Source organism: Varanus komodoensis, unplaced genomic scaffold (genome assembly GCF_004798865.1).
Source record: "Varanus komodoensis strain SLA01 unplaced genomic scaffold, ASM479886v1 scaffold96, whole genome shotgun sequence".
Lineage (NCBI taxonomy): Eukaryota > Metazoa > Chordata > Lepidosauria > Squamata > Varanidae > Varanus > Varanus komodoensis.
In genome coordinates this window covers 1,214,543-1,242,069 of record NW_025336664.1, presented here as the reverse complement: position 1 = coordinate 1,242,069, position 27,527 = coordinate 1,214,543, and the positions used below count along the sequence as shown (strand labels likewise).

At 45.0% G+C, this 27,527-nt stretch overlaps 1 protein-coding gene across 2 annotated transcripts; it reads left to right on the top strand.

Annotated features, from left to right (window-relative positions):
* The first annotated feature begins 866 nt into the window (after positions 1-866).
* Positions 867-24,242, top strand: SSTR2 (somatostatin receptor 2). Of its 2 annotated transcripts, none has more exons than XM_044418990.1 (2): positions 867-907; positions 19,709-24,242. In XM_044418990.1, exon 2 carries the CDS (start codon positions 19,811-19,813, stop codon positions 20,927-20,929), a length of 1,119 nt encoding a protein of 372 aa, XP_044274925.1. In that variant the 5' UTR covers positions 867-907; positions 19,709-19,810; the 3' UTR covers positions 20,930-24,242. The 2 variants fall into 2 exon arrangements, with proteins under 2 accessions (XP_044274925.1, XP_044274924.1); XM_044418989.1 differs by lacking the exon at positions 867-907 and adding an exon at positions 15,756-15,925.
* Positions 24,243-27,527: the final 3,285 nt, after the last annotated feature.

Below are 27,527 nucleotides of genomic sequence, written 5' to 3'. Positions count from 1 at the left end.
GTGAGCCATCTCAGTGGACTCTTAGGGCAGGCAGACAATGATGATCCCCCCAGCTAATCTTAACAATTGTACTCTAATAATGATTTCCGCTCACATTTCCCTTATTAATTTGCCTCCGCAAAGTGAATTATTGTCCTGGAGATTTTGCTGATCTCTGCTTCTTGTGTACTAGCATCTGGATTGTTTAAACTAAAAAGTGATCATTTAATGGAGGATCCTGCAAAAAGAATAGGAAGTAAGAAAAGTTGATTAGTGGCCCTTCCAGATTACTGTAAACCTTGACAGAAAGGCAAACCTAGGAATGTGTACTAGAAATAAGTATGCACAGTATCATCCATCTATATGGACTAACTATGTAAGCCGCCCCGAGGCTTTGGCGAATGGGGCGGCATAAAAATGTTTTGATAAATAAATAAATAAATAAAATAACTAGTCTATATTAATCAAAGATTAGTTTTCACCATCTACACAATCCAGTGTCTCACTGTTGGTGGGTAGTCCAATTTATTAATTCATGCTTAGGCGAAGATTAGCAAACTGCCCCACCATCTAACCACTCAGTTAGAAGGGGAGCTCAGTCTGGAATATACGTGGCATATTATTAAATCCATCTCCAAGGTGTAGGAGCATCACTCACCTCATGAATGGGGCCTTGTCTGGAACATGGAGTAACACAGGATGAAATGTTTTGCTATTAATCTATCCCAAGCCTAAACATCACAGCAGTTCAAGATTAACAAGCTTTAGAGGGCCATCAGCAGTCCTGCTGTAAATAATTAACAAGGCTAAAAGGGAAAGAATTGCCAGAATGGATCGTCCTGGACAGCAGGAACTTCTAATATCAGGAGACCACTAGAGTTTGGTGAGGGCGAGAATTTGGTTGCATGTGAGCAAAGACATCTGACAGGTAAATCATTCTCCTTTTAGGAATAGTTTGTGGGTTTTTCTTTTAAACTTTCCTCTTTTACCTCTTTCTATGGATAAAGGTGGCCTGAGAATGCTTACCTAAGAGACTTGTTCATACAAATGTACATGTTAATTTATATTTCTGTTGAGATGCTTTCTGAGCACTTGCAGTCCTATGGACTTCTGAAAGTAAGAGAAAATATATTCTAATAGGCAAGAGTTCAGTCAAACACTGGAAGGGAGAACTCTGTATAGTGGCCTCTAACTAAGACCAGCCAAATCCAGCTAAATTCTCATCCCCATAAAATGAAACAGGGCTGGCCTAGTTTTACTGTGGAGTAGTTCCCCCCGCCCCTTTCAACTTGTAGATGGAGGTACGTGTCCTAGAAGAACAGAATAGTAAAGTTAACACCATTTAAACTTGGCTGGGACTCAAAATGCCACAGGAAGACAAAGGAGAGATGGGAGATTGGCAGTGAGATCCTGGGCAATAACCACCTAGGTGTGCACTCACAAACCTATTGCAAGGGCCACCCAGACAGGAAGACTCCCATGAAAACTGCTTGGTAATCAGAGGGATGGTAGGCAGCGTTTCTTCTGCAACGGGGATGCTTCCTTGGTCCACATCCTTCTCTCTGGGCCAGTGAGAGTGGTGCAGCTCACTCAGCTCACCAAAAATGCAAAAAGGCCCCAACAGGGGAGTTGTTTTTCAGTCAAATAGTTGGTGTCCTTAAAGGGAATACACAGCTTATAAGACTTGCAGTGAATCAAGCCAGTTTATTACATTTGTATTTCAACCTTTTCCCTACAGGGAACCCTTGGAGGATTATATAAATTCCCTTCCTCCTCTCCATTTTTATCCTCACAACAGTTCTGTGAGGTAGATTGGGCTGAGAGTCTGTGACTGGCCCCAGGACACCCAGAGAGTTTCATGGCCAAGTGGGGATGATAGCCCCCATGTTCCAAGGCCCACTCCAACATCCTAACTACTATGTCGCAGTTGGCCAATAAGGTGGTTTGAAAAAGTCTTACTGCTGCTCACCAGGACACAGTTCACACATTACTGGAGCAACCGGGAGGATGAAACCCCACAATGGTGCCATTGTAACATCTTATCTGTGGGATGTGCTAATTATGGCACTGCTGCCCAACTGGAGTGGAGAGAGTGGTCATGGCATGAGATGGAACAGCATGCAGCATGCCCAGTGTGGCTACATGACTGAAATTGGATACATTGTTGAAAGAGCATAGGAGAAAACGGGAAAAGCCTTCTGTTTTCTCCTATCTTGTCGTCTTCATTTCCGCATGGCTTACCTAATATGGTTTTTGTTCTGATATTTCTCTTTGCGAAGTTGCTATTTCATCACTGGGAACCATTTCTCTCTAGTCCTGCAGATTTGTGAAAGCAGAAGATATATTCTAAAAGGCCAGAGTTCAGCCAGTGCTACACAGGGAAGCTGCTCTGAAACACCAGAAGTGTGTTCTCAAGAGCATGGCCAACGACCCAAAACCAAGGAGAGATCAGTGGGAGGCAGCCCGGAGTGTAAGGTCCAGGTGTGGGTGGGCAGAGTGCCTAGACTGGTGTTGGTGCGAGGTGGGGTTTGGAGACAAGAATGAGCTGGCAGTCTGAGGTCAATGCCACGGGGAACTGCACAGTCCAACATGGTGCAGAAAGGTGCTACGGCCCACAGAAATGGTCCAGGAGTCAGGTACCAGGAGAGCAGTCACGTTCAGGAATAGGCAAGGCTGGGATGGAAGGGCACAGGCCCCTGAGGTAGCAGGGGCAGGTGGGAACAGGAGTGAGCTCAGGAGCAAGGCAGGAACAAACCGGAACAAGCAGTGACAAAGAGGAGCAAGGTTCAAGGCATAGTGATGAGACAGCCAGAGCACAAGAAGGTCACCGAGACAACGTGCACTGCTGTGGCAGAGAGGCCTTTTCTGTTGGTTTCCAGGGGCCCCGCTGCACCGATGCGTGATTGCATCCCTGCTGTTGCTTGCACGTGCCTGCAAAGGTCTTCCTGGTCCGACTACGGACACGTGCAGGGCTAGGCAGGTCCTGCTCCAGACCCCGAGCCTTTTCGTGCATAGGTTCCAACATACCATTTGCTTATCACTCCTTAAGCAATTTACAACATGCCCTCTATTCAAAAACGGGGAGCTCAAATTAGTTTTTCAATATGCATGCATGCCTGAGATGTAAAATGAAGGAAGAATGTGGTTTAGCAGCTGGAACCAATGTACCCAAAGCACTAATACTGTTGATAAAAGGAAACATTTTGGCTTCCAGTCGTAAGTGAATTGCTTCTTGGTTTGTTCAGGGAGAGATGTTTGCTTTTGCCTAAGGCATCAAGGAGGCTTGCCTAGTTCAGCACTGACAGTCTGGGAAACTGTGTGTGCATATGCAGCATGTCTTTATTAAAATAGTCTATCTCAGATACATCTGAATTCCTATGAGGTCAGATACATAAATACAGCTCTACTTAGTGTGAAGCTGAACTGTGGAATCAGAATTTAAGGTTTACTTTAAATCTGTCAGATAAGGGCATGCTCCTTCACATATCAGCTTGCTTCCAACTGTAATAGCAGAATGAAACACCAAATACTGGAAATGTGTTTGTATGCATGTGTGATGGACGTTCAGACCCATTTCAAGAAGTCTGACTGTGCATTACCTCTCAAGAACAAACGCCACATGCTTATGGGTGAAGTGAGTGCTAGGAATTGTAAATAAAACCCTAACATAAGAGATGTCGTTTAATTAATTTATTTATATTCATCACCCACTTTTTTTCCATCCAAGGAACTCAAAGCAGCTCAAATAATTCTCCTTCTTTCCATCTTATCCTCACAACAACAACCCTGTGAGGTACGCTGGACTGACAGTCTTTGACTGGCCCAAAGTCACTCAGTGAGCTCCATGGCTGAGCGGGGACTAGAACCCAGGTCGCCTGAGTTCTGATTCTCACAAATGAATGTTTAAACTTAATTTCTTCACAGATGTTAACTAAAATATAATACTTATTAGCATTCAGTATTAACTCCATTGAACAAATATACATGCAGAATACCAGTAGGAGTTTGGCTATAGAATTAAGTAGGGTTCACCCTGCCAGCAGGAACCCTGTGATCCTGTGTCTGCCCAGACTACCAGAGTGGCAAGTTGGCCGCACGACAGTCAGTTGCAAATATTTGAAATCTTCTGGTCTGCAGAACTCTGATTTGGCACATTCAGGTCTGAATGCTTAGGGCCCAAGCAGGAGAGTAGGAGGATGCACTGTACCTGAGCGGTGAGTTGCAGACCTAGGCCCTTCTTCGGACCAGTACAGAGAGCAGGGAGAGGAGGTGGCCTGCTCTTTCAAGAACTACCAGTCTCTGGGCTTCCTTCTTCAAAGGCAGGGGGGAAGAACACCTTGTTGGAGAGGCAAAGCACCATTATTGATGCCAGGAACTGTGGAAGTCAGTGCTGCTGGTAAGACTGACAGACCCAAACTATGTGCAAGTAAGTCTCCAGTCCTTTAGCAGCATCCCAGCCATTGTGGAAATACGTGCAATGATCTCCCTGAAACAGGGAGGGAAGAGGGACTGCCACAATCCAGAGCAACATTCAGACATGCTCAAAAGTGCACCTAGTTGTTTTCCTCCCACTGCTAGAAGTGGGAAAGTTTTTTTCCCCCCCGCATCCATGGAAGTTGAGAATGGTCAGTGTGAATGAACGCTGCACGTCACTTACTAAATATCACCATATAAAGATGTTTCATGTCAACCAACAAATATTTCAAAAATTAAATAATATTGCATGTTGTTGTTATGCATCATCAAGTCATCTTTGACCTAAGGTGACCCCATGAATGAGCGCCCCCAACATGTCCTGTCCATGACAGCCTTGCTCACTCTTCCATGTTCGAGGCTGTGGCTTCCATTAGGGAGTCCATCCATCTCATACTTGGTCTTCGCTTTCGTCTTCTGCTTTTGACTTTCCCTGACATGATCGCCTTCCCCGGGGAGTCTTGCCTTCTCGGGATGTGTCCAAAGTATGACAGTCTCAGTTCTGTCATTTTTGCTTCTAGGGAAAGCCCTGGCTTGATTTGATCTCTGACCCACTTGTTTGGTCAGTATTTGCAAAGCTCTCCTCCAGCACCGTGCGTCAAGCACATCAGTTTTCTTCCTATCAGCTTTCCTTTCTGTCCAGCTTTCACACCCATAGATTGCAATTGGGAATATTATGGTTTAAGTGATCTTGGCCTTGGTCTCCAGTGAAACACCCTTACAATTGGTGATCTCTTTCAGTTCCTTCTTTGCTGCCCATTCAGGTCTCAATCTTCTTTGCATTCCTCGGTTGCCGTTTTCCTTTGAATTGATGACTGAGCTGAGGTATGGGAAATCTTTCACTATTTCATTGTCTTCATTATGGTTAACCCCACCACCACCACCACCACCACCACCCGCCTCTTCTTCCTGTTGAAGCTTTCCAGCTTTGTGCCATTTGGAAATGAATGGAAACCATATCTGAAAGTTAATGCTACATAATTTGGCATGTACTTATTTTAGTATTGATCTGAATACTATCTTTACTCTGGATAAGAGACAATTAAGGGACTGGTTATTCTGGATAGCCCCTAGAAAAGATTTGCAACTAAGTAAAAACTCTCAGGGGTCTCCGCTTTTGGAAACAGAATTTTATAGAGCAAGCCATCTGTCCAGATTGAGACTATCCTCTTCAAGAAACACCTGTATTGACTTCAGTTTCAAGTTATACCAACCACAGTTTTGGATAGGCAAAATATCAAGGTGCCTCTTGAACACACATTACATGTTTGTGGTTTGAATCAAGTTCAAAACATCATTAATGACATGTAAATCTGTCCTCATTATTTACAGTGATTCTTCTCATTATTTTTGTTTTCTTAACATTCAGCTGCCATTCTCCTTTTGTACTCTCTTCTTCCACTTTCATCAGAAGTCATTTCAATTCCATTCCAGTTAATTTCTGCTTTCTGACAGTAGTATGGTATCATTTGCATGTCATAAAATATTAATATCCCTTCCACCAATTTTCACTCCTTCCCCTAATTCCAATCCATCTTTCCTGGTGATATATTATGAGTACAGATTGAACAGATAGGAAGATAAAATACCTCTTTGACACCTTTGCCTGTTGCAAACTATTCTGTTTCTGCATGCTCTGTCCTAACCATAGCTTCTTGTTCATGATATAGGTTACACATCAGGACAAGCGAGAGCTATGGGGCACCATAGCTCAAACGGTGCCCCCATTTCTGTCTACTGATGGTTTTTTGGCAGGGACATATGTAGGCATGCAGCGAAGAAAACCCGATAGCCCTGTCAACAAACTCCTTTTAAAAGGAACTAGTGTTTGATAGCTAGCTCTGTGCTTGTGTACAAAATAGTGCTTCACGCTTTCACTTTTTTCAAGCTCCTGGAGTCCTGGTAAAGGCTGAACAGTGAGAGGAACCTGAGAACAATCAGGTCCAGAACAAAACCCTAGAGGATCTCACAGTGAAGGAAGTGATCTAATGGTGAACTTTTTCACAAGCAAAGATCACTCATAAGTTTCATTTCTCTTGAGAACTGTCAAGAGGAAACCAAAGTGTGCATTTCTGCATTTGCACTTGTCCAACTAGAAAAAATACAAAATAAGTGTGCAAATTTGGGGTTGAAAGATTTCTTATAAAAATAGGTAACAAAGCAGTGACAGCCGCTCCAATGTGCTGCCTGGGAACTTTGAGGGGCCCATCACTAGCTGTCAACTGAGAGATTTAAAAAAATGCTATCTCAGGCAGCAGGGAGAAGGGAAGAAGAAAAACATTGTGAGCAATAAACCGTTTGTGATGGGCTCAGAACTAGTGATGGTTGCTCTGTCTGCTGCTTGGCCATTTGTAGAGCAGTTGGCACTGGAAGACAGACCAGTTTGGCAAAATAGGCAAGGGGGCGTTATCCCTCTTGCTGAGCACATTGCTTGTGGCTTACCACAACCCATGATGGGATTTGTTCCCTAGGTTAAGAACCCATCATGGGTTCAACAACCCCATGGCCTATTGGGGTGCCCCATTGCCTAGAAAAATAGGGGGGATGGTCCAGGTTCACACAAGTACCTTGTCGCTCACAGTGGGTTCTCTAGTCATTCTCCTTCCATATAGATTGTGGAATTCAGAGATCTGCCTAGTATACTGCTCAGATGCATAGAAGAAATCTGAATTACATCTAGCTCAATAATATAATAAAAATAATAAGCATAGGACACAGACTGGAAGAAAAGATGAGTTCTTTACATAGTACATTTTCTTCCAGATTTTCTGTTTGGGCACTATTCCTGATGCTGAAGAACAGAAGCAAACAATTGCTGTAGAAACCATTTGCTCTACTGACTCAATGGGCAGAATAGGGAAGAGTTCCTTGCCTTGGCCAGGGCGACTCTTTGGCAGCACATGTTAACACCCCGGTTTTCCCTCAATGGGCCACTATACGTCTGGACAGCATTTTTTTAGAACACAAGAAGGCAGGTTTTTGCCCTGTGGCATTTTGGTACAAAAATTCACAATGATTGGTCAAGAGTAGGATCAACGGTAAAATGGAAGTACATAGGTACTTACTTTCTTGAAAGTAAACTTAAATACATATGTATATGTGTATTTAAGTTTACTTTCAAGAAAAAAGCCTAAAATTCATAGCCAGTATAGCCAGTGGAGAGGAATGATGAAAGTTGTGAGGCAAAACATCAGAGGGTCCCACGTGGTCCACCCCTGCCAGAAGAAAATAAACCTAACAGGAAGTATCAAAGGCTTCACGGAGTAACTGGATCTTGAGAAGTAATTTGAAGGAGAAAATGTGTTCTGAGGGCAATTCCAGGCAAAAGGGGCATCAAGGAAAACTGGCAGAACAAAGCATATGATAAGACTTCTAAGAATAATTTGTGAACATTTTTCCTAGGAACATAATTTTTGCTTTGCAGCAATACCTTCCCATATCACAGTCTGAGATTTTTTTAAAAAAAGAAAAGGTAGTAAGAAATGAGAGCAAGAGAAACAGACGCATTAAGTACAGATAGAAGTGTTTGCCCCTTTGCTTGGAATTGATACAGGACTTCATTCATTCTTACATCATTCCATCAAGACCATTAAACGTGGATTTAGATCTATTTTACTGCAAATGTCAAGGTGGAGGCAAATCAGAGAAGCAGCCTTTCTTCTGCATGCTAAACAAAGCAAATTTTCTAGAACACCTTTTCTTTATTGTTGTACAGCTTAGGCAGGCAGTAGCAAAAAGTACCTCCTGGGAAAACGTGACTCCGGTCCTGCACACCAGCTAAGGTGATTACTGCACTCAAGCAGTTATTCGTGAGCATATCATTTGCAATGTCCTGGCTCCCTGTTCTTTATTTATTCTTCCAGTTTTGATCCAGCCACTCCTTTGCCCCCTGTGTGCTTTTGGAGGTTAGGTACACAACAGGCTCTAAAATTTAGCAAGATTTACAACAGCAAGGTAGAAGTGCCAGCCTCTGCCTACATTGAATTTAAACTCTGATTAAAACATCAATCAAATAGGAATTCACTGGGATCAAATGAATGTTGTTTAAACCAGCAGGTTAGCTGACAATGAAATTGGTTTAATGCATCAAGTTTCCTATGTGGGCACATATGATGTTGATATATTCCATGCAACCGTTAGAGTCACTGTGAGCAATCTAATTACAGAAGTGCATTGAATTCGTCATCAGGTTCATGGAATTAGAGCACTTATCACCAGGCAGAATCTGCAGCTAAGGTCACTGATATAAATACCATATAAGAGTCAAATGGCTATTACTGAGTTGGATCCAGATTTAGGCTGCTTCAGGTGTGTTGGTGACAGTGGATTTCCCACCCACTCCTGCCCCTTTGGCCCTCTCAAAATGTTGCAGAGAGAGTCAGGAGAACTTCTTGTGGGGGAGGGGGTGCCCAAAAATCAGGCAGAGGGACCATTCATGAGCAAAGCCTTCCTTCTCTCTCACGTCCCTCTTGTTAAAGGGAGTTTCTGGATCCTAACCCATGTAAAACAGAATTTGGCCTGAGCAAACTGATGGCATGGAAAGGTTGAGGGAGGTCTCATCTTATCAAGAGGCCCAAGACCCCTCCCCAGAATGATCTAGTTGAGAGCCAGTGTGGCGTAGTATTTAAGAGCATGGGACTGGGACTCAGACGATCCAGGTTCTAGTCCCCACTCAGCCATGGAGCCAACTGGGTGACTTTGGGCCAGTCACAGACTCTCAGCCCAACCTACCTCACAGGGTTGTTGTTGTTGTGGGGATAAGGTGGAGGAGGAGAATGATGTAAGCTGCCTTGAGCCCTTTGTAGGAAAAAGGCAGGATATAAATCAAAAAATAAATAAAATAAAAAAATAAAATCTAGTTGCCCACCATGTATAGAACTGCATCTCCATAAAATGCCTCCTTCCAGGATGTATTTCTAGAACTTAGCAATTATAGTGCTAGAACTTTACTGGAAGCACTTTTAAGCCTTTAACAGCAACAAGATGGGCATTCAGTAGATGAAGCTTTTCTTGTTATGGAAACACGGCGATGAGGAAAGCACCTGCAACATTTCTGTATGTCATGTTTAAAGGACTGGGAGGAGAATCCACGAAATGTTGGCAACTCTAAAAGCAAAAAGCAGGCGAGAGTCTGCCAGCCAGCCTGTATTGTTCTGTCATTAAAACACTAACATTCTAGATTTTCAAAATGTGGCATTTTTACTATCTGTTTTAAAGAAGGGCTGCTTCTAGTTCCAGAGGTGATGGGGCAATAACCAATGAAAATATATCAGCTTGGTCATGGCAGATTGGTATTTATTATTAGCAGCTTCTGAGTTGAAAAGAAATCTTATCATCTGTCAAGCCTACATTTTAATTCCAAATGTAATTTCTAGTCCTCATTGTGATTAAAAGGCTCCCTTCAGCAACCTCCTCTGACTTGTATAAACATTAGTTTGGGCTGGTTGCCAGTTGTGCTAGTTTCCCACTGTGCTAGCCCTCATTCCTACAATGTAAAGAGAGCATTGTCAATTGATAAATGTGTGCTTATTCAAATGGTATTAAACTGGATTTTTCTTGATTTATATCTTGGTTTGAATGTTTAATAATAGTTTTTATCTCATATCATATGCTGCTTTGAAGACCCTATGTAGGAAAATGGACTAATAAAAAGTATTTTTAAAATGACAACATAAATAGCTCAGCTTTTATGAATGGCTCTTTCACTGACCTGGCCTTGATTCAACAACTTCTATTAGCTTTTTATTGCATGAGGACTAGAATCCATATAAAATAAACCCCATGATTTGGAGATATTGGTGAGCAAGTATAAACCTTTGTCTGGTTTTAGCTGGAGAAACTGTCAAAGCACGGCCTTGGATTTCCACAAAGTCGCTGTTTGTGTCAAGAACCGCATTTAAAGGGTGCCAGCCGCCTCTGTAAATCCAGTGAGGTACACATATTCCTTTCACTAGGACACTCACAGCAACACCATCTGCTCTCTTTCAGTGCTGATACCACAGGCTTTTAAAAAAATGAACCTGATTTGGATATTTATTTCTCATCAGCTTCTTGGGGAAAGGTCATTTCCCTGACTTATTGGTTATTTATTGTGCTGGCGATTATTCCCTGGAGCTCCTGAGATCCTGCAATTGTGATATCTTACAGATTTGTAGCCACAAATTGAACCTTTACCATTTTCTCTTGGTGTTAATTACCAGCCCTACTACCTTCATCTTTGTTCCAACCTGCCCTTAATTTTCAGCCTTCGGTTGTCACTGGGATAAGTGATGAAGGAGGCGAAGATAAAAAGCCAATATTAAATTGCCTCTAAATTTTTTCAGGAGTCCAGTGGAAAGGTTATCTCTGTAACCCAAACCTCTCCTCTTTGGTTTGCCTGTCCAAAGAGACTGTTACTTGGTAACTAACCCTTGCTGACAGATAGGGTACAAAACACAATAACTCTTGACACAGTTATCTCGTGCTTTTAAAATACGGCATCCGGTTCCTGCTTCTACGGTCTTCATTACAAGAATCAAGGGTGGCTTTTCTAAGGGTGTGACTGCAGTACAGCCACTTTTCTTAAGACACTGCACTTTCTAAACAGACCAGGTTGGTACAGCTGGAGCAGACTTCATGGCTTCCTTCAGCATACCCCTGACTAGGCACCATTTCCAGCCTTTGTTAGATGCCAGGGGGCATCATTAGATAATCCAGACTTCCCTGTTTCCAGTTCTTCTCCCCACCCCACCAGCTCAACTCAGTGAACTGCATATAAACATGACAGTCTCCATAGCTCTCCCTGCATCTGGCAAAGCAGGTTACAGTTCACAAAACTCATGCCCAGATAAATCAGTCCTGAAGGTGGCGCAAGACAATCTGTGGATTTTGCGGCAGTAGACTGACGTGCCTCCCCTGTGAAAACTCTTGCACTGCTTCTTGGAGTGCCAAGATAAACACTATGGACAGGCAGGTTGCAATGGCAGAGGGCAGCGTTCTCCCATGCACCGAGCTGTTTCCAACTCTGCTGAATGAGGTACTTGATCCTAGCTCCTGCCTGCAGCAGATCTACTTGCAAGTAAACACGCCAGCCTCAGCTTGCCCACTGACCAGAAACAATGACCTTGGCCTGTCCTTGCAACTGGCTCAGCAGAAATCAATTGGCTATCATCCAGATTGTACCTTTCCCTGGAAATGTCTGCAAAGCCAGCTCGCCTCAGCCTGCCATTGTGGGGACTTTACCAAAATTAAATCCTGCGCTGCTCATTGTGTGCCTGGGCTTCAAGCACACCAAAATTAGTGGGTTGTGAGCACATCAAGAACATAGACAGCTGCCTTACATGGCGTCTGAGTCAAGCTGCAGTCCATCTAGCCCACTGCTGTCAACATTGACTGGCGGCAGTTCTCAAGCAGGAATGCTTCCAACTCCCCTGCCAAGCTCCCTCCCCTCTGCTGGTGGGAAGAGGGACTAAACTAAACATCGGTATGATGTGGAGCACTGGTGCAAATGCAGACTTATTTAGCACAAGCCTGTGGCAATTGGAAACGGACCCCTTCCAGGCCAGCAGTCTGAGCCAAGTATGCCTATTTGAAAGTCTGTCTCACTGGGCTCAGGAGAGTTTCTAATGCATCCACCTTCATAGCATTGCTACAGTCGTCCAGCACTGTCCAAAGCAGCTGCCCATACCCTCTGAACCCAGAAGGAGTGCAGAGATGGGGATTGCCCTCCAGAGAGGGCCTCAGCAATATAGGTGGTCTCTTTGCTGTAGTGCCTACATCTTGCCTGACCTGCGTCCTGCCTCACTGTCTCCCCTCAGCATCATGGGTTTTCTTGCTGGCTGTGGTGTGGTTCAGCTTCTGCACCTTGCCTGGCCGTTGCTGCATTTGGTTCTTGTTGTGTCCTGCCTTGCCACAGATCTTGGTTTTGATTACTGGACTCTGCTCACCTCAAGTTCTGGTCCCTGGTTGCCCTGGTCCTCTGTTTACTCTCCTTCTACTCATGCCCTGGCCCTGGCCCTCAACAGCTACACCAACAGCCTAAGTGGAGTGGCAGCATTGTATAGTGTCCGGCGTCCCTCAAATACAGTACATGCTTCACCTGTAAGTGGCTGGCTGAAACTCTCGACATCCAATGAAGAAACAAAGTAATTATTATTTGGTGCATTTTCATATGTACAGTTGGAAGCAACACCTCATGGGACACTCCCCTCATGTACCTGTATCTGTACATACTAAAGATATAACATAGTTCTTAAGGACACCTGTGAAGATGTAGCTCTGAAACCAAGCACATAAGAGACCTTCAGAAAAGATGCCCCAGCATGCCCCACCCACTCCTGCTGGTTTAAAATTCAACTTCGGACGTGGCATCTTGATCCCCTTCCTGAATGTGGACACAGCAGGGACCAGCTGCAGCTCCAAAAAGGACTTGTGTTGTTTGTGTGACGGCCCTGAAGATGGCCATCCTGCTGCGGCTCATCCCTTCTGCAGCCCTTTCAGAGGTCCCCGATAGGACCTGGTCCTCCTGGTGGAATTCTAAGAAAGGATGCCCAGCACTTCTCACTGAACTATAATTGCCGGTATTCTGTCTGTGCCAACTGTTAAAAGAAACCCTGCTATTTTTGATTAATATGGCTTTTGCTTTGAGTAGTTCTTGTTTCTAAAGATCCCTTTCTCTGGGAAGGGCATTCCACAGTTAGTGCTCCAGGTATCTATGTGCCTTATCATGCATATTTAAAAAAGCATACACTGATAAGCAAAACCACACTTTCATAAAGTCATGATACATAAATAATATTAAATAAATAAATATTTGTTCATGTCTTGTGGCTCTCAAACATCTGACATTTACTCTATGCAGCTTTTCCATTCAGCAAGTCTGGCCACCCCTGTTATATCTAATGATGCTTGCCTTTCTCGGCTGTTACGTGAAATTGTATTATGTGGCTTCTCAGAAATAGAATGGAAACCTCTTAAAATGAAATAGAACCTCTTAAAATACCGAATAATCAGCCTGAAGGTAGATGATGCTGAAACAGGTTACCAGTTCACTGTTCATGGTTTGCATTTCCACACAGGGCTCAAATAATAAACTGTGTAAGAACCTTCCATGTTTATGTCTGTCTACCCCAAACAACACTTTGGAATAACACCTGGAATATGTATCAGTATGATTATGTGGGATGTCCCTTCAAGATCAAGAATAATAATCTCCAGTCAAAGTTGTTGTTCTTTGCACAATGCTCAGTAATGAGAGGGGACACCTAAAACAAACAGGGAACGAGTGGTTTGAGACCCGGTGTAAGCTTTGGTCCCTCACGAATGCCGCCAGGAGCCAAAACTTCCTGGAGAGTGTCCTCTATAAAATGGCATCAAGCTGTGCTCTGCCCAACATTTTGGCACAGGATATTGTGAAGCATGTCATGCGCATGTGCACACACGCACACACCACTCACGACTCCTAGAAGAGAAGACACAGAAAAGAATACAGGCATGGACTCACAAGCCTGCTAACACCTGTCTTGTGTGCATGGGTAGTGCCATCTTGGCAACATAAAGGTCCACAGAGAGAGAGCTGGCTACTAGTGTGCAGGACAACTGTTGTCTCCAGACATTTGGTTAGCTTAATGCTGTGTCTGATAATTGCATTTGAAGGAGTGTTTCTGTTGTAGCATCTTTCTCGTTAGTCACTTTTGAAGCTCGCTTGAAAAGAAAGTGACTTAAAAGAGCAAACCAAGCATAATTTGCCAGTGGTGAAGCAATTACTATGTACACAGTGAAGTCATCTCCTTTGGTAGTGAGAAAAGAGACGGCAAATATGTGCAAGAGTATACAGTCACCACAGCAGTGTTCAACACAGTATCAATGGGAGGCAAGAGCAGGGCGCCTAGAGCATATCTGTGGATGTGATGCAAGGGAGGTTTTACACAGCTCTCAGTAGGCTGACATCAGAGGTAGACACTCAGGCATATGTCTGAACTCAAGGGAATACATGAAATGCCTGCCTCCTGAACTCCAGAACTGTGAAGAGAAGCAACCACATACGGCTCCCACCATCTTTCAGATATTCACCTTCTCCCAAAGCAAAATGGCCTGGCTATTCTTTGCTTGCTGGCTTTTCTTCCCTTTGTTTAGGTCAAATATTTGCCCGGCAGTTGCGTAGGTGGTCTTTGCTATTGGGCAATGAAGCATCTGCTTCACTCACTGGCAGTTTTCTTGTGGCTCCAGCCTTTCTGCTGGTACATTTTGCAATTTACTTTGTTCACAGAGGTGATACAATGAGGAAGACATAGCCAGGTCTGGAGGTGTGGACTTATCATCAGGTCTGAGGTACTACTAAGAAGCTGGGGCTGTTTCACTTCCCAGTAAAAAAAAAAAGGTGTTCTCTAGGTCAAGATTCCACTTGTTAGCTCTGCAGATCTAACATCTTTGGTGCCTGATCATTTTGAGAAATGTGTTCTCCTAGAAATGGATCTGTGCCTGGAAGCACGTTCCATGCAATGCCTGTTTCCATCACACCTCAATATGAAGGGGAGAAAATCACTCACGTCTGAGGACAACGAAGGGGGACTTGGTCCCTAATCTCAGAGCGGGCAGGTACATTGTCTACATCCCTTTGCCCAGTAGCCTTGCTAGGGGCTCGCTTGCAACCAGGTTGCTTTCCACCTCCAAGCTGACCCAGAGGCAAGCCCTGCTGTTGGGGCTGCATGCTCCAAATAATTTCACGACTGCACCTCTAGTTTGGTGGTGATGAAAATGAGGCGGTGGGGGGGGGGATTTAACGCAGGAGCCACCAGTTGCTGATTCCCACTTTAGCTAACCTTTCCTCCAAGATACCTGCGCCCAGAGGCTTTGACAGACTCCGCATTCGCAAGCCAAGTGTTCTGCTCCCGCCGCCTGTTACTGCATCCAACGCCAACAGTGTCCGGGCGGGCGCTGCCATTTTGGGGCTCACTTCTTGGCAGCTGCAACCCTGCCGTGATCGCATCCCCCCGCCCCACTTTTCCAGGCAGGCTTCACTTCCCCCTCCCCTCCCCCTGGCCTCCCCTCCCCGCAAGCCCCCGTTTCTGCAAGGTGGACTTGAGCTTTCCCCGCTTGCATCGCAGCCCTGGCGCGGCGTGACACAGCTTTGCCGTGAGCGGCGGGGACAATTAATTGACGGGGGAGTGGCGGGAAGGGAGGGGGCGAGCGGGCGAGCTCTGGGCTCCGCTCGCCGGTTGGCTACGTCGGCGAGGCACCTCTTCTGCCTGCGTTCCCGCGCCTGCAGCTCCCTCTGCGTGCGAGCCTGCAATCTGCTGCTCCGCGTCTCCGGGTTTCAGAGCAGATCGGCGCCGTCTCGCCTCATCCCGAAGCAGGCGGCTGAGCGGCGCACGCCTCGTTCTGCGCCCTGCCCCGGGGCGCCACGCCGGTGCCTCGGCTCAGCCGCGAGGGCTCTTTCGCGCACACCCGGGCAGGGTCGCGTGGCGCACGGAGCAGACCGGCGAAATCGCGGAGTGTGAGTGATCCCAGTGCCGTTGGAGGGAGGGACGGGGGGGGGGGCTGGCACAAAAAGAGCCGGGGGGGGGGGAGCGCGGGGAGAGCTACAGGTGGAGAGAGAAAACTTCTCTGGAGGAAGCCTGCCCGAACTAGCCGGATCAGCCCTCCGAAGAGGTCCCGGGAAACTTCTGCCCCGGCCCTTCGGCGGCCCGGGCGCTGCGTGCGCGGGGGCTGGAGGGGCTGGATCTGCGCGCCGCCCCGCTCCCCCCCCCCTTCTGTTTCTTTCTCGATTCGCAGAAATCAAGGTTGAAATCCTAGGGGCTTTCCTTGGGAAATACTTTCTGTTGACCTCAGTGGAATTTATTTCTGAGTAAATATTGATGCGAGGAGGGGGCTGCATTCTTAGGACACGTTCTGCCTCTGAGACAATTGCATTAAAATGAGGCTTGCTTCTGAGTAAATATTGCGTTGCGTCTCTCTCCCCCTGCCTCAGACTCGGAGAGTATAAGAACCTTTTCCCCAGTAGCAGCTTTGCTTTCCACGATTACTACTACTACTAATTATCATCATCATCATCATCATCATTTAAAGACGTATAGAAGAAAAGCCGTCCTTTCTGCTTAACGTCTGTCACAAAAGTCGGTGGAAATTTGCTATAGCGCCCAATTTGCCCATTACGGACATACGGGTGGTGGGCATCTCTGAAACTTGGTCAAGAGAACATGATCTTTGGATTGTAGGTTTGCTTCACCGCTTCATGCGCTGATATTCCCGTCTGCTTCCAGCCCACTTCACCTTTTCCACAGGTTAACTCCTTAGCACGAATGAGCCGGGAAATCCCTCATTCAGATTTCACCCCTCAGTGGATTTTCAGGGCGTTCAAGCCAGTGTTCAATTCGCCTGATCTGCAATAAGGAGAAATTGGCCAAGCCTACAGGGTGGCTGTGCTTCTCAGATGTCTGAGAAGCATTTTAACTCATTATATTAACTTATGTAAATGCGATTCTGATGGTGATTTCAAGACATAACATGTCATCAGCAGCTCCCATGGAGGGTAGTCTTATTTCTCGAACACTCTTCTTGCGCAGAGCCCTCTGTAGATAACCACTACCTTTCCTCAAAACACCAGAAGACAGGAGTGGGAAGACCTGGGCTTGAAACCTCACTGGATCATGGGGTTCCCTGCCTGGGTGAGCTCAGGCCAGGGATGACTTCCTCTGCCCAGTCCACCTGACAGTGCTGCTTTGAGGATAAAGTGGGAGCTGGGACGGGAAGAGGAAGAGGCAAGTGCAGCACTCGAGGAAATAAAAAGATTCACTTCTGTCACAGATGGTACTGCATTTACATTCCTTCCCTGTCCCTTCTACAAGCATCCAAAACTGGTTACTAACTCTGTGCTGGGAGCAACAGGGACGACTGCTGTATGTGACTGGAGACAGGACTATCTTGTCACCGCAGAAGACCTGCGAGGCACCCCATTTCTCCCCCAGGCCCCCATCTTTTACAGTTTGATGTGATGTAATCCATAAATGAAAAGGAGAGGAATGGGGGGCTGCCGCTTCATATCCAGGATATTTATCAGAGAGAACAATCCGTTTCTGCTCTGTTCAAGACATCAGATACTATCCAGCAACAGGACTTTATCCACAGTCTAAAAAAGGATGTCAATGAAGAGAGAGGCCAATAGCAAACTTGCATTGAACAGAAGGGCTAAAGAAAGACCTGGCTGTTAGAGAAAAGAGTGAATGCGGGGGGGGGGGGTTCCTTTTGGCAACGTTGACATTTATATAAAGCGATGGAATTTAATGGATTCCTCTTGATGCACCAATTTGCCCCACCCATCAGCAGCCTGCATTTTCCTAAATGAAATGTCTTGTCATCTATGATAATGGGTAATTGCATTTCAGAAGGGAAGGGACAGATTCAGTACTGTTGCTGGACAGAAGCATCAGTTTGCAAGAGAGCTAGAGACTAAGAGGCTACACGGAACAAGGAGCACTTAACAGCATCGATTTCAATGTTGGTTTGTGACCTGTTCCTTGGAGGGAGGGAGCCATTCTTTGATGAGAGCAAAGTGACAGAAGGACGCAAGTACAAGGAGAAAACCATGACTTCTTCACATCCAATTGCATTATGAATTGGAAGTCTCTGAGATTCATGAAAGCAAAGATCCAAAGGAAATGTAAAAAGGTCCTGAGGGTGGGGGCTGGGTGGGATTAGTTCGAAATACTGCTGCCATCAAAGAAAGGACAACTAAGTGTACTAATTCTCAGAAATTGATATACATGTATATGGAAAATATTGACATGCTCTTATTTGTATAGATTAATGGCATGGTCACACCTCAAATGCTCTGGCCATTCCTCCTCAAGAACAGAGAATAGGTGCAGAGAGGGATTAAAATGTCATAACTACAAAAGTGAATAAAACAATGGTCTAGAAAAGAGACAGCTAAAAGAGATATGATAGAGACAGAATGTATTCCTCACAAATATTTGAGAAAATGTTGCCCAATTTGCTTGAAAGGCAGATGGAAAAGAATGACTTAGGTGGCATAACTGTATAGATCCCTACTCAGAAGTGAGGTCCAGGAATTTCAGAAGGACTTATTTCCTGGTAAGAGGGTATAGGATTGCAGTCATCATCTTTTATTATCAGCTCCAAGAAATGGTCTGTTGCAACCTTTCCCCAGCCCAGCTGGTTCCTTCCAGGTGTGTTGGACTGCATCTGCCATCATTCTCCACCAGCACAGCCAACGGGACTGATGGGAGCTGCAGGGCAGCCTATCGGAAGGACACCAGCTTAGGGAAGGTTGGTTTACCGCTTGCATACGCAGCCCGTGGGGCATTTGTTGTACATAAAACTTTGCATGGTTTGGAAAAAGTAATAGAAACATGTTTTCTGATTTGTACATGTGAACTTTTTAAAAACTGTAGAGGAAAGCTCATGAATGAAATACACACACACACACACTAATGACTACTAATTGGCATGTGTAAGCCCCACTGAGTTAGAGTCTCAAAACATTGTGGATTGACTTAAGATGCAGGTTTAATTGTAGTGCCTTGGGCTGGGGCAGCTGAACCACTATCTTTTCAGGAAATCCCTCTTCCCTTCCCTTTTACTTCTGTTAGCCTAAGCATTATGTCCGAATGAAATAACCTGTAAGGCTGATGTGGGGAATGTCAGGCTTGGGGGTCAAATCTTGGTCTAGGGATTCTGCACCCCTTTCCATCCTTTGGTGGCTTCCCAGCTTCTGTGTGGGGTTTCCCCATTCTAAAAGGCTAAAATAGCTTTCCCGAGGCTCAGTTGCTGGCAGGAAGAGCTTTAATCTGCAATCAGCTGGCATTTTGATATGTCTGGTCCCACCCATTTTGCCTTTGGTCTCACCCACAGGTGGAATGCAGCCCCTGAAACTTCTCTGAAATGAAATTCACCCTTTGGACTGAAAGAGACTTCCCACCTGTGATGTAAGGGGGGATGACAGGAAATAGGGACATGATGCCCCTCTCCACATTTGTCCAAGTGGTTAGAAGCACAATCAACATAGTTTGAGAACAATCCATGAATTGCCCCAAGAGGCCTCCTGTGTTTTTAAAGTTTTTGGTCTCTCCCAGAGTCAATCAGAAGTAATGAATTATTGCAATTTCATCCATCATAATGTCCTACCCAAAGGAAAAACCAAGAGGACTTGAAGAAGGTGTTTAGCAGAACAGTTATAGAAATGTGTTTTGATGCAGCAAGCAATGCACAATTGGTATGACAGCCCTTATTCCTTCTTTGTCCTGTGCTTGAATCCTAGATCCCCTCATTTCATCTTGGACCACTCTGAATCCATCAGCATGACAATTTTCTCTGTCTGAAACATAGTGTTTGCCTGGCAATCAGTGACAGCTGTTGCACCATGGGCCTGGAGAATGAGTTTCCCAACACCACAGCCTTCTGGTTCCCCTCACCCTCTCAGTTTGACAGCTTTTCCCCAGAGACTCCTGCCACCAATGCCTCCATCAACATCACAAGCCACCACTATGACTTGACTAGCAATGCGATCCTCACCTTCATCTACTTTGTGGTGTGCATCGTGGGCCTGTGTGGCAACACTCTGGTCATCTATGTCATTCTCCGCTACGCTAAGATGAAGACTATCACCAACATCTATATACTCAACTTGGCCATAGCTGACGAACTATTCATGTTGGGACTGCCTTTCCTGGCGATGCAGGTGGCTCTGGTTCACTGGCCCTTTGGGAAAGCCATCTGCCGCGTCGTCATGACAGTGGATGGGATCAACCAGTTCACCAGCATCTTCTGCCTCACAGTAATGAGTGTGGATAGGTACCTTGCTGTAGTGCACCCCATCAAATCTGCCAAGTGGAGACGGCCAAGAACAGCAAAGATGGTCAATGTAGCTGTCTGGGGCATCTCCCTTCTGGTCATCTTGCCCATCATGATATATGCAGGAGTGAGCCAGAACCACGGGAGCAGTAGTTGTACCATGATCTGGCCAGATGACTCTGGTGCTTGGTATGCTGCCTTCATCATCTACGCCTTCATCCTGGGCTTCTTAGTACCCCTTACCATCATCTGCCTTTGTTACCTGTTCATCATCATCAAGGTCAAATCCTCTGGCATCAGAGTGGGCTCCTCCAAAAGGAAAAAATCAGAGAAAAAGGTCACCAGGATGGTCTCCATTGTGGTTGCTGTTTTCATCTTTTGTTGGCTGCCCTTCTACATCTTCAACGTCTCATCGGTCTCAGTTTCAATTGTGCCAACACCGGTCCTCAAGGGCATGTTTGATTTTGTAGTGGTCCTCACCTATGCCAATAGCTGTGCCAACCCCATCCTTTACGCCTTCTTGTCTGATAACTTCAAGAAGAGCTTCCAGAATGTCCTCTGCCTGGTGAAAGTGAGTGGCATGGATGAAACGGACAGGAGTGACAGCAAGCAGGACAAGTCCAGGCTAAATGAGGCTACAGAAACCCAGAGGACATTGCTCAATGGTGACCTGCAGACAAGCATCTGAAAGAGCTCCGTGATTGTCCATTCATCTCCTTCCTGCTTCTTCAAGAAGGCAGCAGCCCCTACCAAGTCAGGTCAAGAGCCTTTGCCCCTTCTCTTGAGGGAATGGTGCATGCATGTGATGGATAGGTTCCAGGAACAGATTGGCTTCTCAGCCAAAGCAGGCTGGTTCTGAGGATATTTATCAAAAGGAGGTGCATACTGTGGGGGTGATAGACTAGAAATACACACTGGTGTATGTGCACTGATATATGCATGTTTGAATACATGGTGTGATCAAGCAGTGGGATGATCCCTGCATCAAATCCATTTGAGGTAATCTGAGCTTTGAAAGGGGGAAAAAAAAACCATCAGAATTTAGATTTTCTAGTGTGCACCAAGTCTGACTTTTAAATGCTCCATCTCTGATAGGTGAGTCAAACTGTTGTTTAAAAACAAACTTCGCTGACACTTAAATACCAGAAACAGATTTTTTTCCCAAGTGTCAAGTAGAAAAAACAAATTCAGATTTTGGAACATTTTAAAACCAAACTTTTGGACTCCCATTCCAGTACCAAATTGTGGATGCTTTGAAGGTTTAGCTCTGTGTTTTTTAAATAGGCAAAACATTAAATTCATACATTTTATATCAAAATGAAAATCAGAACAGTCATTTGTATTTGTGTGTGTCTGGTAGTGGAAGGAAGGGCAACAGAATAAAAATGTTATCTTGCCGTGGTTTACAGAGCAGCTGGTGAAATGGGACCTTCACAGTGTGCTTCTGAGGGAAGACAGAAGTGTTGCTGGACATAATCAGATGCCCTTGCTATGAATTTTCAGGGATAAAGTATCTTGCCCACCTCCAACTTTTGCCTCCCCTATAATGGGCTGCTCATGGAAAGACCTTCTGTTGGTAGGTTTCTGTTGACAGTGTATGAGAGCAGATCTCTAGCATTGGCTAGCAGTTCAAAACACGCAGTTAGGCAATACTTGCATTAGGACCAGCCAAACAGGCACAAAGCCAAGAGCAAGATTTGGGGTTCTCCAGAAATCTTAATCTGGCTGGATCTTGCTCACAACTCTTGACATGTTGACTAGTCTTAATAAGAGGCTACTGCAGGGTGGCTTTTGGGTGCCTTTTGAACAACCGATGTGGCTACCTACAACTTTTGTCAAATGAGTGAGTGTGCCTTTTTTCTTCTCTGTCATGCCCCATCCCTGATCGAGAGGCTGGATGACAAGAGCCATGATGCCATGTGCATTGCCCTCAAGATCTTAACTTCCATTGTGCAAGGAGAAAGAACAGAACTTTAATCCTACTTGAAAACAGGCAGGTCAAATCTAGCGAAAGCTCAGGGCAGAAAACAGAGAAGTGCAAAGGGATTCCAGCAAACCTTCTGGAGTGGGGCGGCATCATTTCCTTGAGTTTCCTGTCTCTCACATGATTCCTTATTTCCACAGTGTCCCATGGCTGTCATTCCTTCTTTTCTTTCTCCATCCAAATTCCTGCCAGAATTTCTACATTCTGCATAACTTTGCAAAGTGCTATATTCAGAACAAAGTATACAAATTAAGCAAACTCTTTTATCTTTGTTCAAGGTTTGGGGGCTGCAGCAGGAGCAATGTTAGGTATGAAAAAAATTCAGGGTTCATAAATATTTGCATATGCTGATTGATATATGCAAGTATGTCTGCATAATTAAAATTATTACTACCATTTCAATTGTATGGAAAGCAAGCTGATTACCCACTTGCTCACTGTCACGGGAAGACCATGCTATCTCCCCAGCTGTACTTACTTAAGACTTACCCTCCACACCCCACATTTTTTCTTGGTCTTTCACACCCAGATTTGGATGGGAAGATGGAATGCTTGGTACTGCAAGGGGCTGCACGGCATGCGAAAGAGCGAGCAAGTATGTGGGAATATACAGCAAACTGTCACAACCCATATTCTTACACAATTACTAAGGCGCCACCCCCATTAAACGTACTGGGACTTACTTCTGGGTAAATCTACACTCATTTTTATCCACTACCCACCCAGCACTAGCAAGCATAACAGTCAATAACCTCAGGAGTCAAGGATGTGGCTCTGCTCCACTTGTGTTCCAGGTGAGAACACAGACAGCCACTGTCAAAAGTGGCCATTTTATTTCAGATATTTTGTTTGAGCCATTTCTGGGATTCTATAACACTTTTTATAGTCTTTGGGTTCTAATTACTGGAAATTATAAAATCTACAATCTCTTCAAGTGCCAACATGCATAGCTGGATACCTTTATTAGAACCAATAAAAACTCCTAATAAAGGTATTAACTGATTCTGGATTTGGGACTACAATTCTTTATGGTTGTTTGTTTTTTAAATATACAAAGTTATCATTCCCCAGGGTTTCTCTCTAGATCCAGATAACTGGAATTGTCTTCAGGATAGACAAAGCAGGTTGCTGCTGTGATCATCTTTACTATGGAGTAAGGTTCCAATTCTGCATACACTTACCTGGAAGTAAATCCCACTGAGTAAACATGTTTAGGATTAGAGTGAGTTTGATACAACCTTGAACCAGGTTCTCCTTCCACACATCTCTCTGTAGCTCCAATTGTTTCCCTGCCCTAAATAATTTCCTGTTCTACCTTGGCTCCCTTTTCCTGTCCCGCGTGTCTCTGCAGCCATGTTCAGGCCTAGCAAGGTGCATAACAGAACTCAAACCCAATCAAGTTGTTTAGGCCTCTGAAGCAGAAAATCCTGCCATCACCTCTTGTCCCCTTTCCTGGCAGCAGAAATGCAATAATTAATTAAACAAACAAACAAACAAACAAATAAAAGAATTAGCTCATTTTCCTTGCTGTCCCAAATCAGCTATTTGCACCAGCTGCTTCATGCTGTGTGTGTGCATTTCAAGAACCCGCCTTCTAAGGACTCCAATATTTGTTAAGAGAGGTGACTAGATAGGGGAGCAAAGGGCATTTGCTTTGAGAACAAACCTCGGGCAAAAACATTCAAGTGAGGCAGCAGAAGGGGAAGAATAATTGGTAAACCACCCAGAGAGCTTTGGCTGTGCAGGGCCACAGAAATGAAATTAAGAAGAAGTGGATAAAAACCCAGATAATCCAGGGGATCAGATTTAACAGAGATCATCAGGGCTCTTGTACCTTAATTTCAGCAAGGGCTCTTTTTCTCCAGTTACATGAAAAGCTGAATCTTTCAAAATATCCTTCTGTACAGTAGACTTAGGTCTATAAAAGTTCATTATGCCTCACTAATTTTGTGAGTCTTTAAGGTGCCACAGGGCATTGGGGTTTTGAACAGAAAAGAGGAAGAAGCTCCTGTCCTCCACCTACATCTTTTCACCTTTCTCTAGCCTAATGAAAATTCCTGGTGCTAAGGACCACAATGCACCCCCCAGAATCTGATCACATGGATCATGCAAAAGCAGGTGCATTCCCAAAAGATGATCATAGAGCCAAGGGGCCCTAGCTATATCCCAGCAAGCCAGGGCAAGTTGTATGCTCTTACAGTACCATGCCCCAAGTTTAGACACCGCTCCCCATTGAATCCCTCTTTGCCTCAAAGCTTGGAGGAAGTGCCTCTGGCACCCCATTCAGATATGAGCAGCCAGTGCGCCTGCTCTTCCTCTTGCCTAGGTATCACTCCCTACAGAGACTCCAGGCACAAGTGAAATTGCTCATGAACAATCACCTGGGCAGGTCTCTGTACAGTCAGGCACACACTAAGAAATCCAGGTGAAAATGGTGCTGTCGGGCAGTTTTGGATTCTAGGCTTAATGAAAATAATGAGCAGACTATGGAAGGAGAGGGGGCCCCTCTAGTTTTAAAGGATGGTGCCTTCCTATCACTCTCGCCATTATTCTGGTAAGGGAGAGTGTTTTAAGGTCTCCCAGTAAGGGCAAGGCTGGTGAGTTGAAGCAGCAAGCTTGTATTAACGTGAATGGTGGTGGTTGGGATCAACTCTAAAGATGCAGGATCCTGCTCAAAAGATAAGGTTTAGGCAGGCCTTTTCTAACATTGCCCACGGGCTGCAGAATTTGGCTTGTTTAGACTTGTTGTTCTAGTCCTCTCTCGGTGACCTGGCTTGAACATCGAATGCACCCTTAATTTAAGTCATGGCATGTGCCAGGAGTAATTTCTGTAGTTGCCTGGGTGCAACTTGATGTGTTATCTGAACCCAGGTAGCATGGTCTGTTGTACTTGGGCTGTTGCATTGCAACACATGGCCTAGCAGAGAAATTGCAGCCTGTGTGAACATTATCATCACACAGCCTGTCCTTGGGGGGCTGGCTGACCTTGAAGACTATTTGCATGTATGTCAGTAAAGTCTTGGGGTGCTTAAGCACAGACAGCTTTGACCTTGGATATTTCAAAATGGCTCTGTTTAGTGAATGCATTATTATCGCCATTCCAGTCTTGCATTGTGATTAATTGTAGGCATGTAGAGCTATAAGTAAAAAAACCTGATGAATGCCATCTCAAGAGCTGACAATTCATTGCCATACTGTAGTATTTCATTTATTCCAGGTACCTGGATAATCAAAAATCCAAAGAGGTATGTGCTGACATAGGGAATACCAAGCAAATTCTTGGAACCATCACCTCTACCTAGATACTGTCATAACAAGTTCTTAGTTATTCAATATCCAGGCTGCAATGGTATGTTCACTTACCTGGAACTAGCCTGCTAAACCCAGGAGTATTTATTTCTGAGTAAAATTGTATAGGGACAGAGAATACTGGCAAATACCAAGTCAGAACCTCGCTCTGTCTAGCCCAATATTGCCCACACTGACTGGCCAGGGCTCTGCAGAGTTTGGGGCAGGATTATGTCATAACCATGCCTGGAGATGCCAAGGACTGAACCTGGAACTGTCTGCATGCAAATCATGTGGCCTACCACTAATTAGCAGCCCCTCCCAAGGAAGGAGGCTCACATTCCTGTACCCTGCAAAGGAATAATCTCCCTACTACTGCCTACCTGCCTTTGAAGCTCTTGTGTTCTCTGTGCATGTGTGACTGCAAGTTAATGCATGCAGGACAGACAAGAGAAAAGAGACTTTTAAAATCAAGTATGTATTTCAGCCATTTGTTTAGATTTTGCATTTGAATTATGAACAGCATGCAAAAATCTCTTTCGGTTCCCCCCACTATTATTTGTTTTAACAGTATGACTTGTGGCAAAAGACTGACTTTGAAAACATGTGAATTGTCTCTTAAAAGTAACAAGAGAAATAATAACCATCAGTTTCCCTTTTGTGACTGTGAAAAAGGAAAGCTTTAAAGCAGAACTTATCTTCCTGTGATAAAACAGGAAAAGAACCACAAACACCTTTGTTTAGAGCATTCATTCATTCATTTTACAGGTTCCTTTGCTTTGCTGCTTTTCTTTCCTACATCAGTGACAATCAGATATGGATAAATAGTGCAAAAATAGCTCAATGGTGATTTACGCCTCCCTAGTGAAAGCTCTCTCTGTTCTTATTATGGATAAAATGTTAATGAATTTTTAGGATTTCCAGTAAAGATATATGACTTGTGGTTCCATTAAAGCCCTCTGACAGCAATTAGATTTACCAGAAGGACAGGGCCCCATCCTTTGGCCCCTGACCAAATTGCCAACAAGCCCTCTCCTGCACCTCTTCCTCTTTCGGCACATATTCCTCGTCTCTAGGCCAGTCTTCCACCACTGCAGTGCCAGGCCCACTCTTGCCCTCTGCCCTCCGGATTAGCAGCAACAGCTGACTTCCAGCTAAGAACCTACAGTAGTCTTACCTGACCTGTGGGGAGCACAGTACGTCTCATGCCCAGCCAGCAGGTCCATTGTATTGACGGGGATGGTGGGATTCGTCATCCCGCACGTATGGAAGCTGCCAGGTTGGGGAGGCCTACTCTTGGTTCTTGGTTAGAAGCCTGCAGAGTTGGCTTGGCACCACAGGCTAAATGTTGCTGTGGTTATTTCTTACGGCTGCAATGCCAGCATGCCGAGTCTGTTTGTAAATGGAGAAAATAGGAATAAGAATTTACATCTATCCCCTGCAAAATCTCTGTGTAACATTTGGAGCCTCACAGGGTGGGGATATTTGATTACCCCTTTTGGACTCACAGGAGACGTGCATCTGTATGTCCGCGTTACAAAGGGAAGTAAATATTGACCAAGGCTGTGTGAGGACAGTTTAGGATATGCCACGGAGGACTGGATGGCAGAGCAGCATGTTACATTAAGATGAACATCATCTCATGGCTGCTAAGCACTGATAAAGGAGATGCTTTTGTTATTTGGTTAGGGTTTCATGTTGTGGTCACCATGTTGCATAATAAGGGGCTCAGTGGCTGGGAAGTGGGTGGCACAGGAGTTTATCTGCAGAGAAGGAGAGGTTTGACGAGTCTCTCACATGGTACTGAAGGTAGCCAGTGCTTACTCTGGCTTCTGTCTCACAGAATGAAGGACAGGTGGGGGGCTCCATGTTGGAGAGAGGTTCTGACAGGGCTTGCAAAGTGTACTCAGCAGCAGGAGCAAGAGATGGGTGATTTGTCCAGTGGGGCTGGATGAGTGAGCAACAGCAGCCTAGGTAGGGGGGACGGGGACTGAGTTCCCTGAAAGGCACAGAG

Coding starts and splice junctions, on each gene's coding strand:
- SSTR2 (XM_044418990.1), top strand. CDS start 19,811: ATGGGCCTGGAGAATGAGTTTCCCAACACCACAGCCTTCTGGTTCCCC.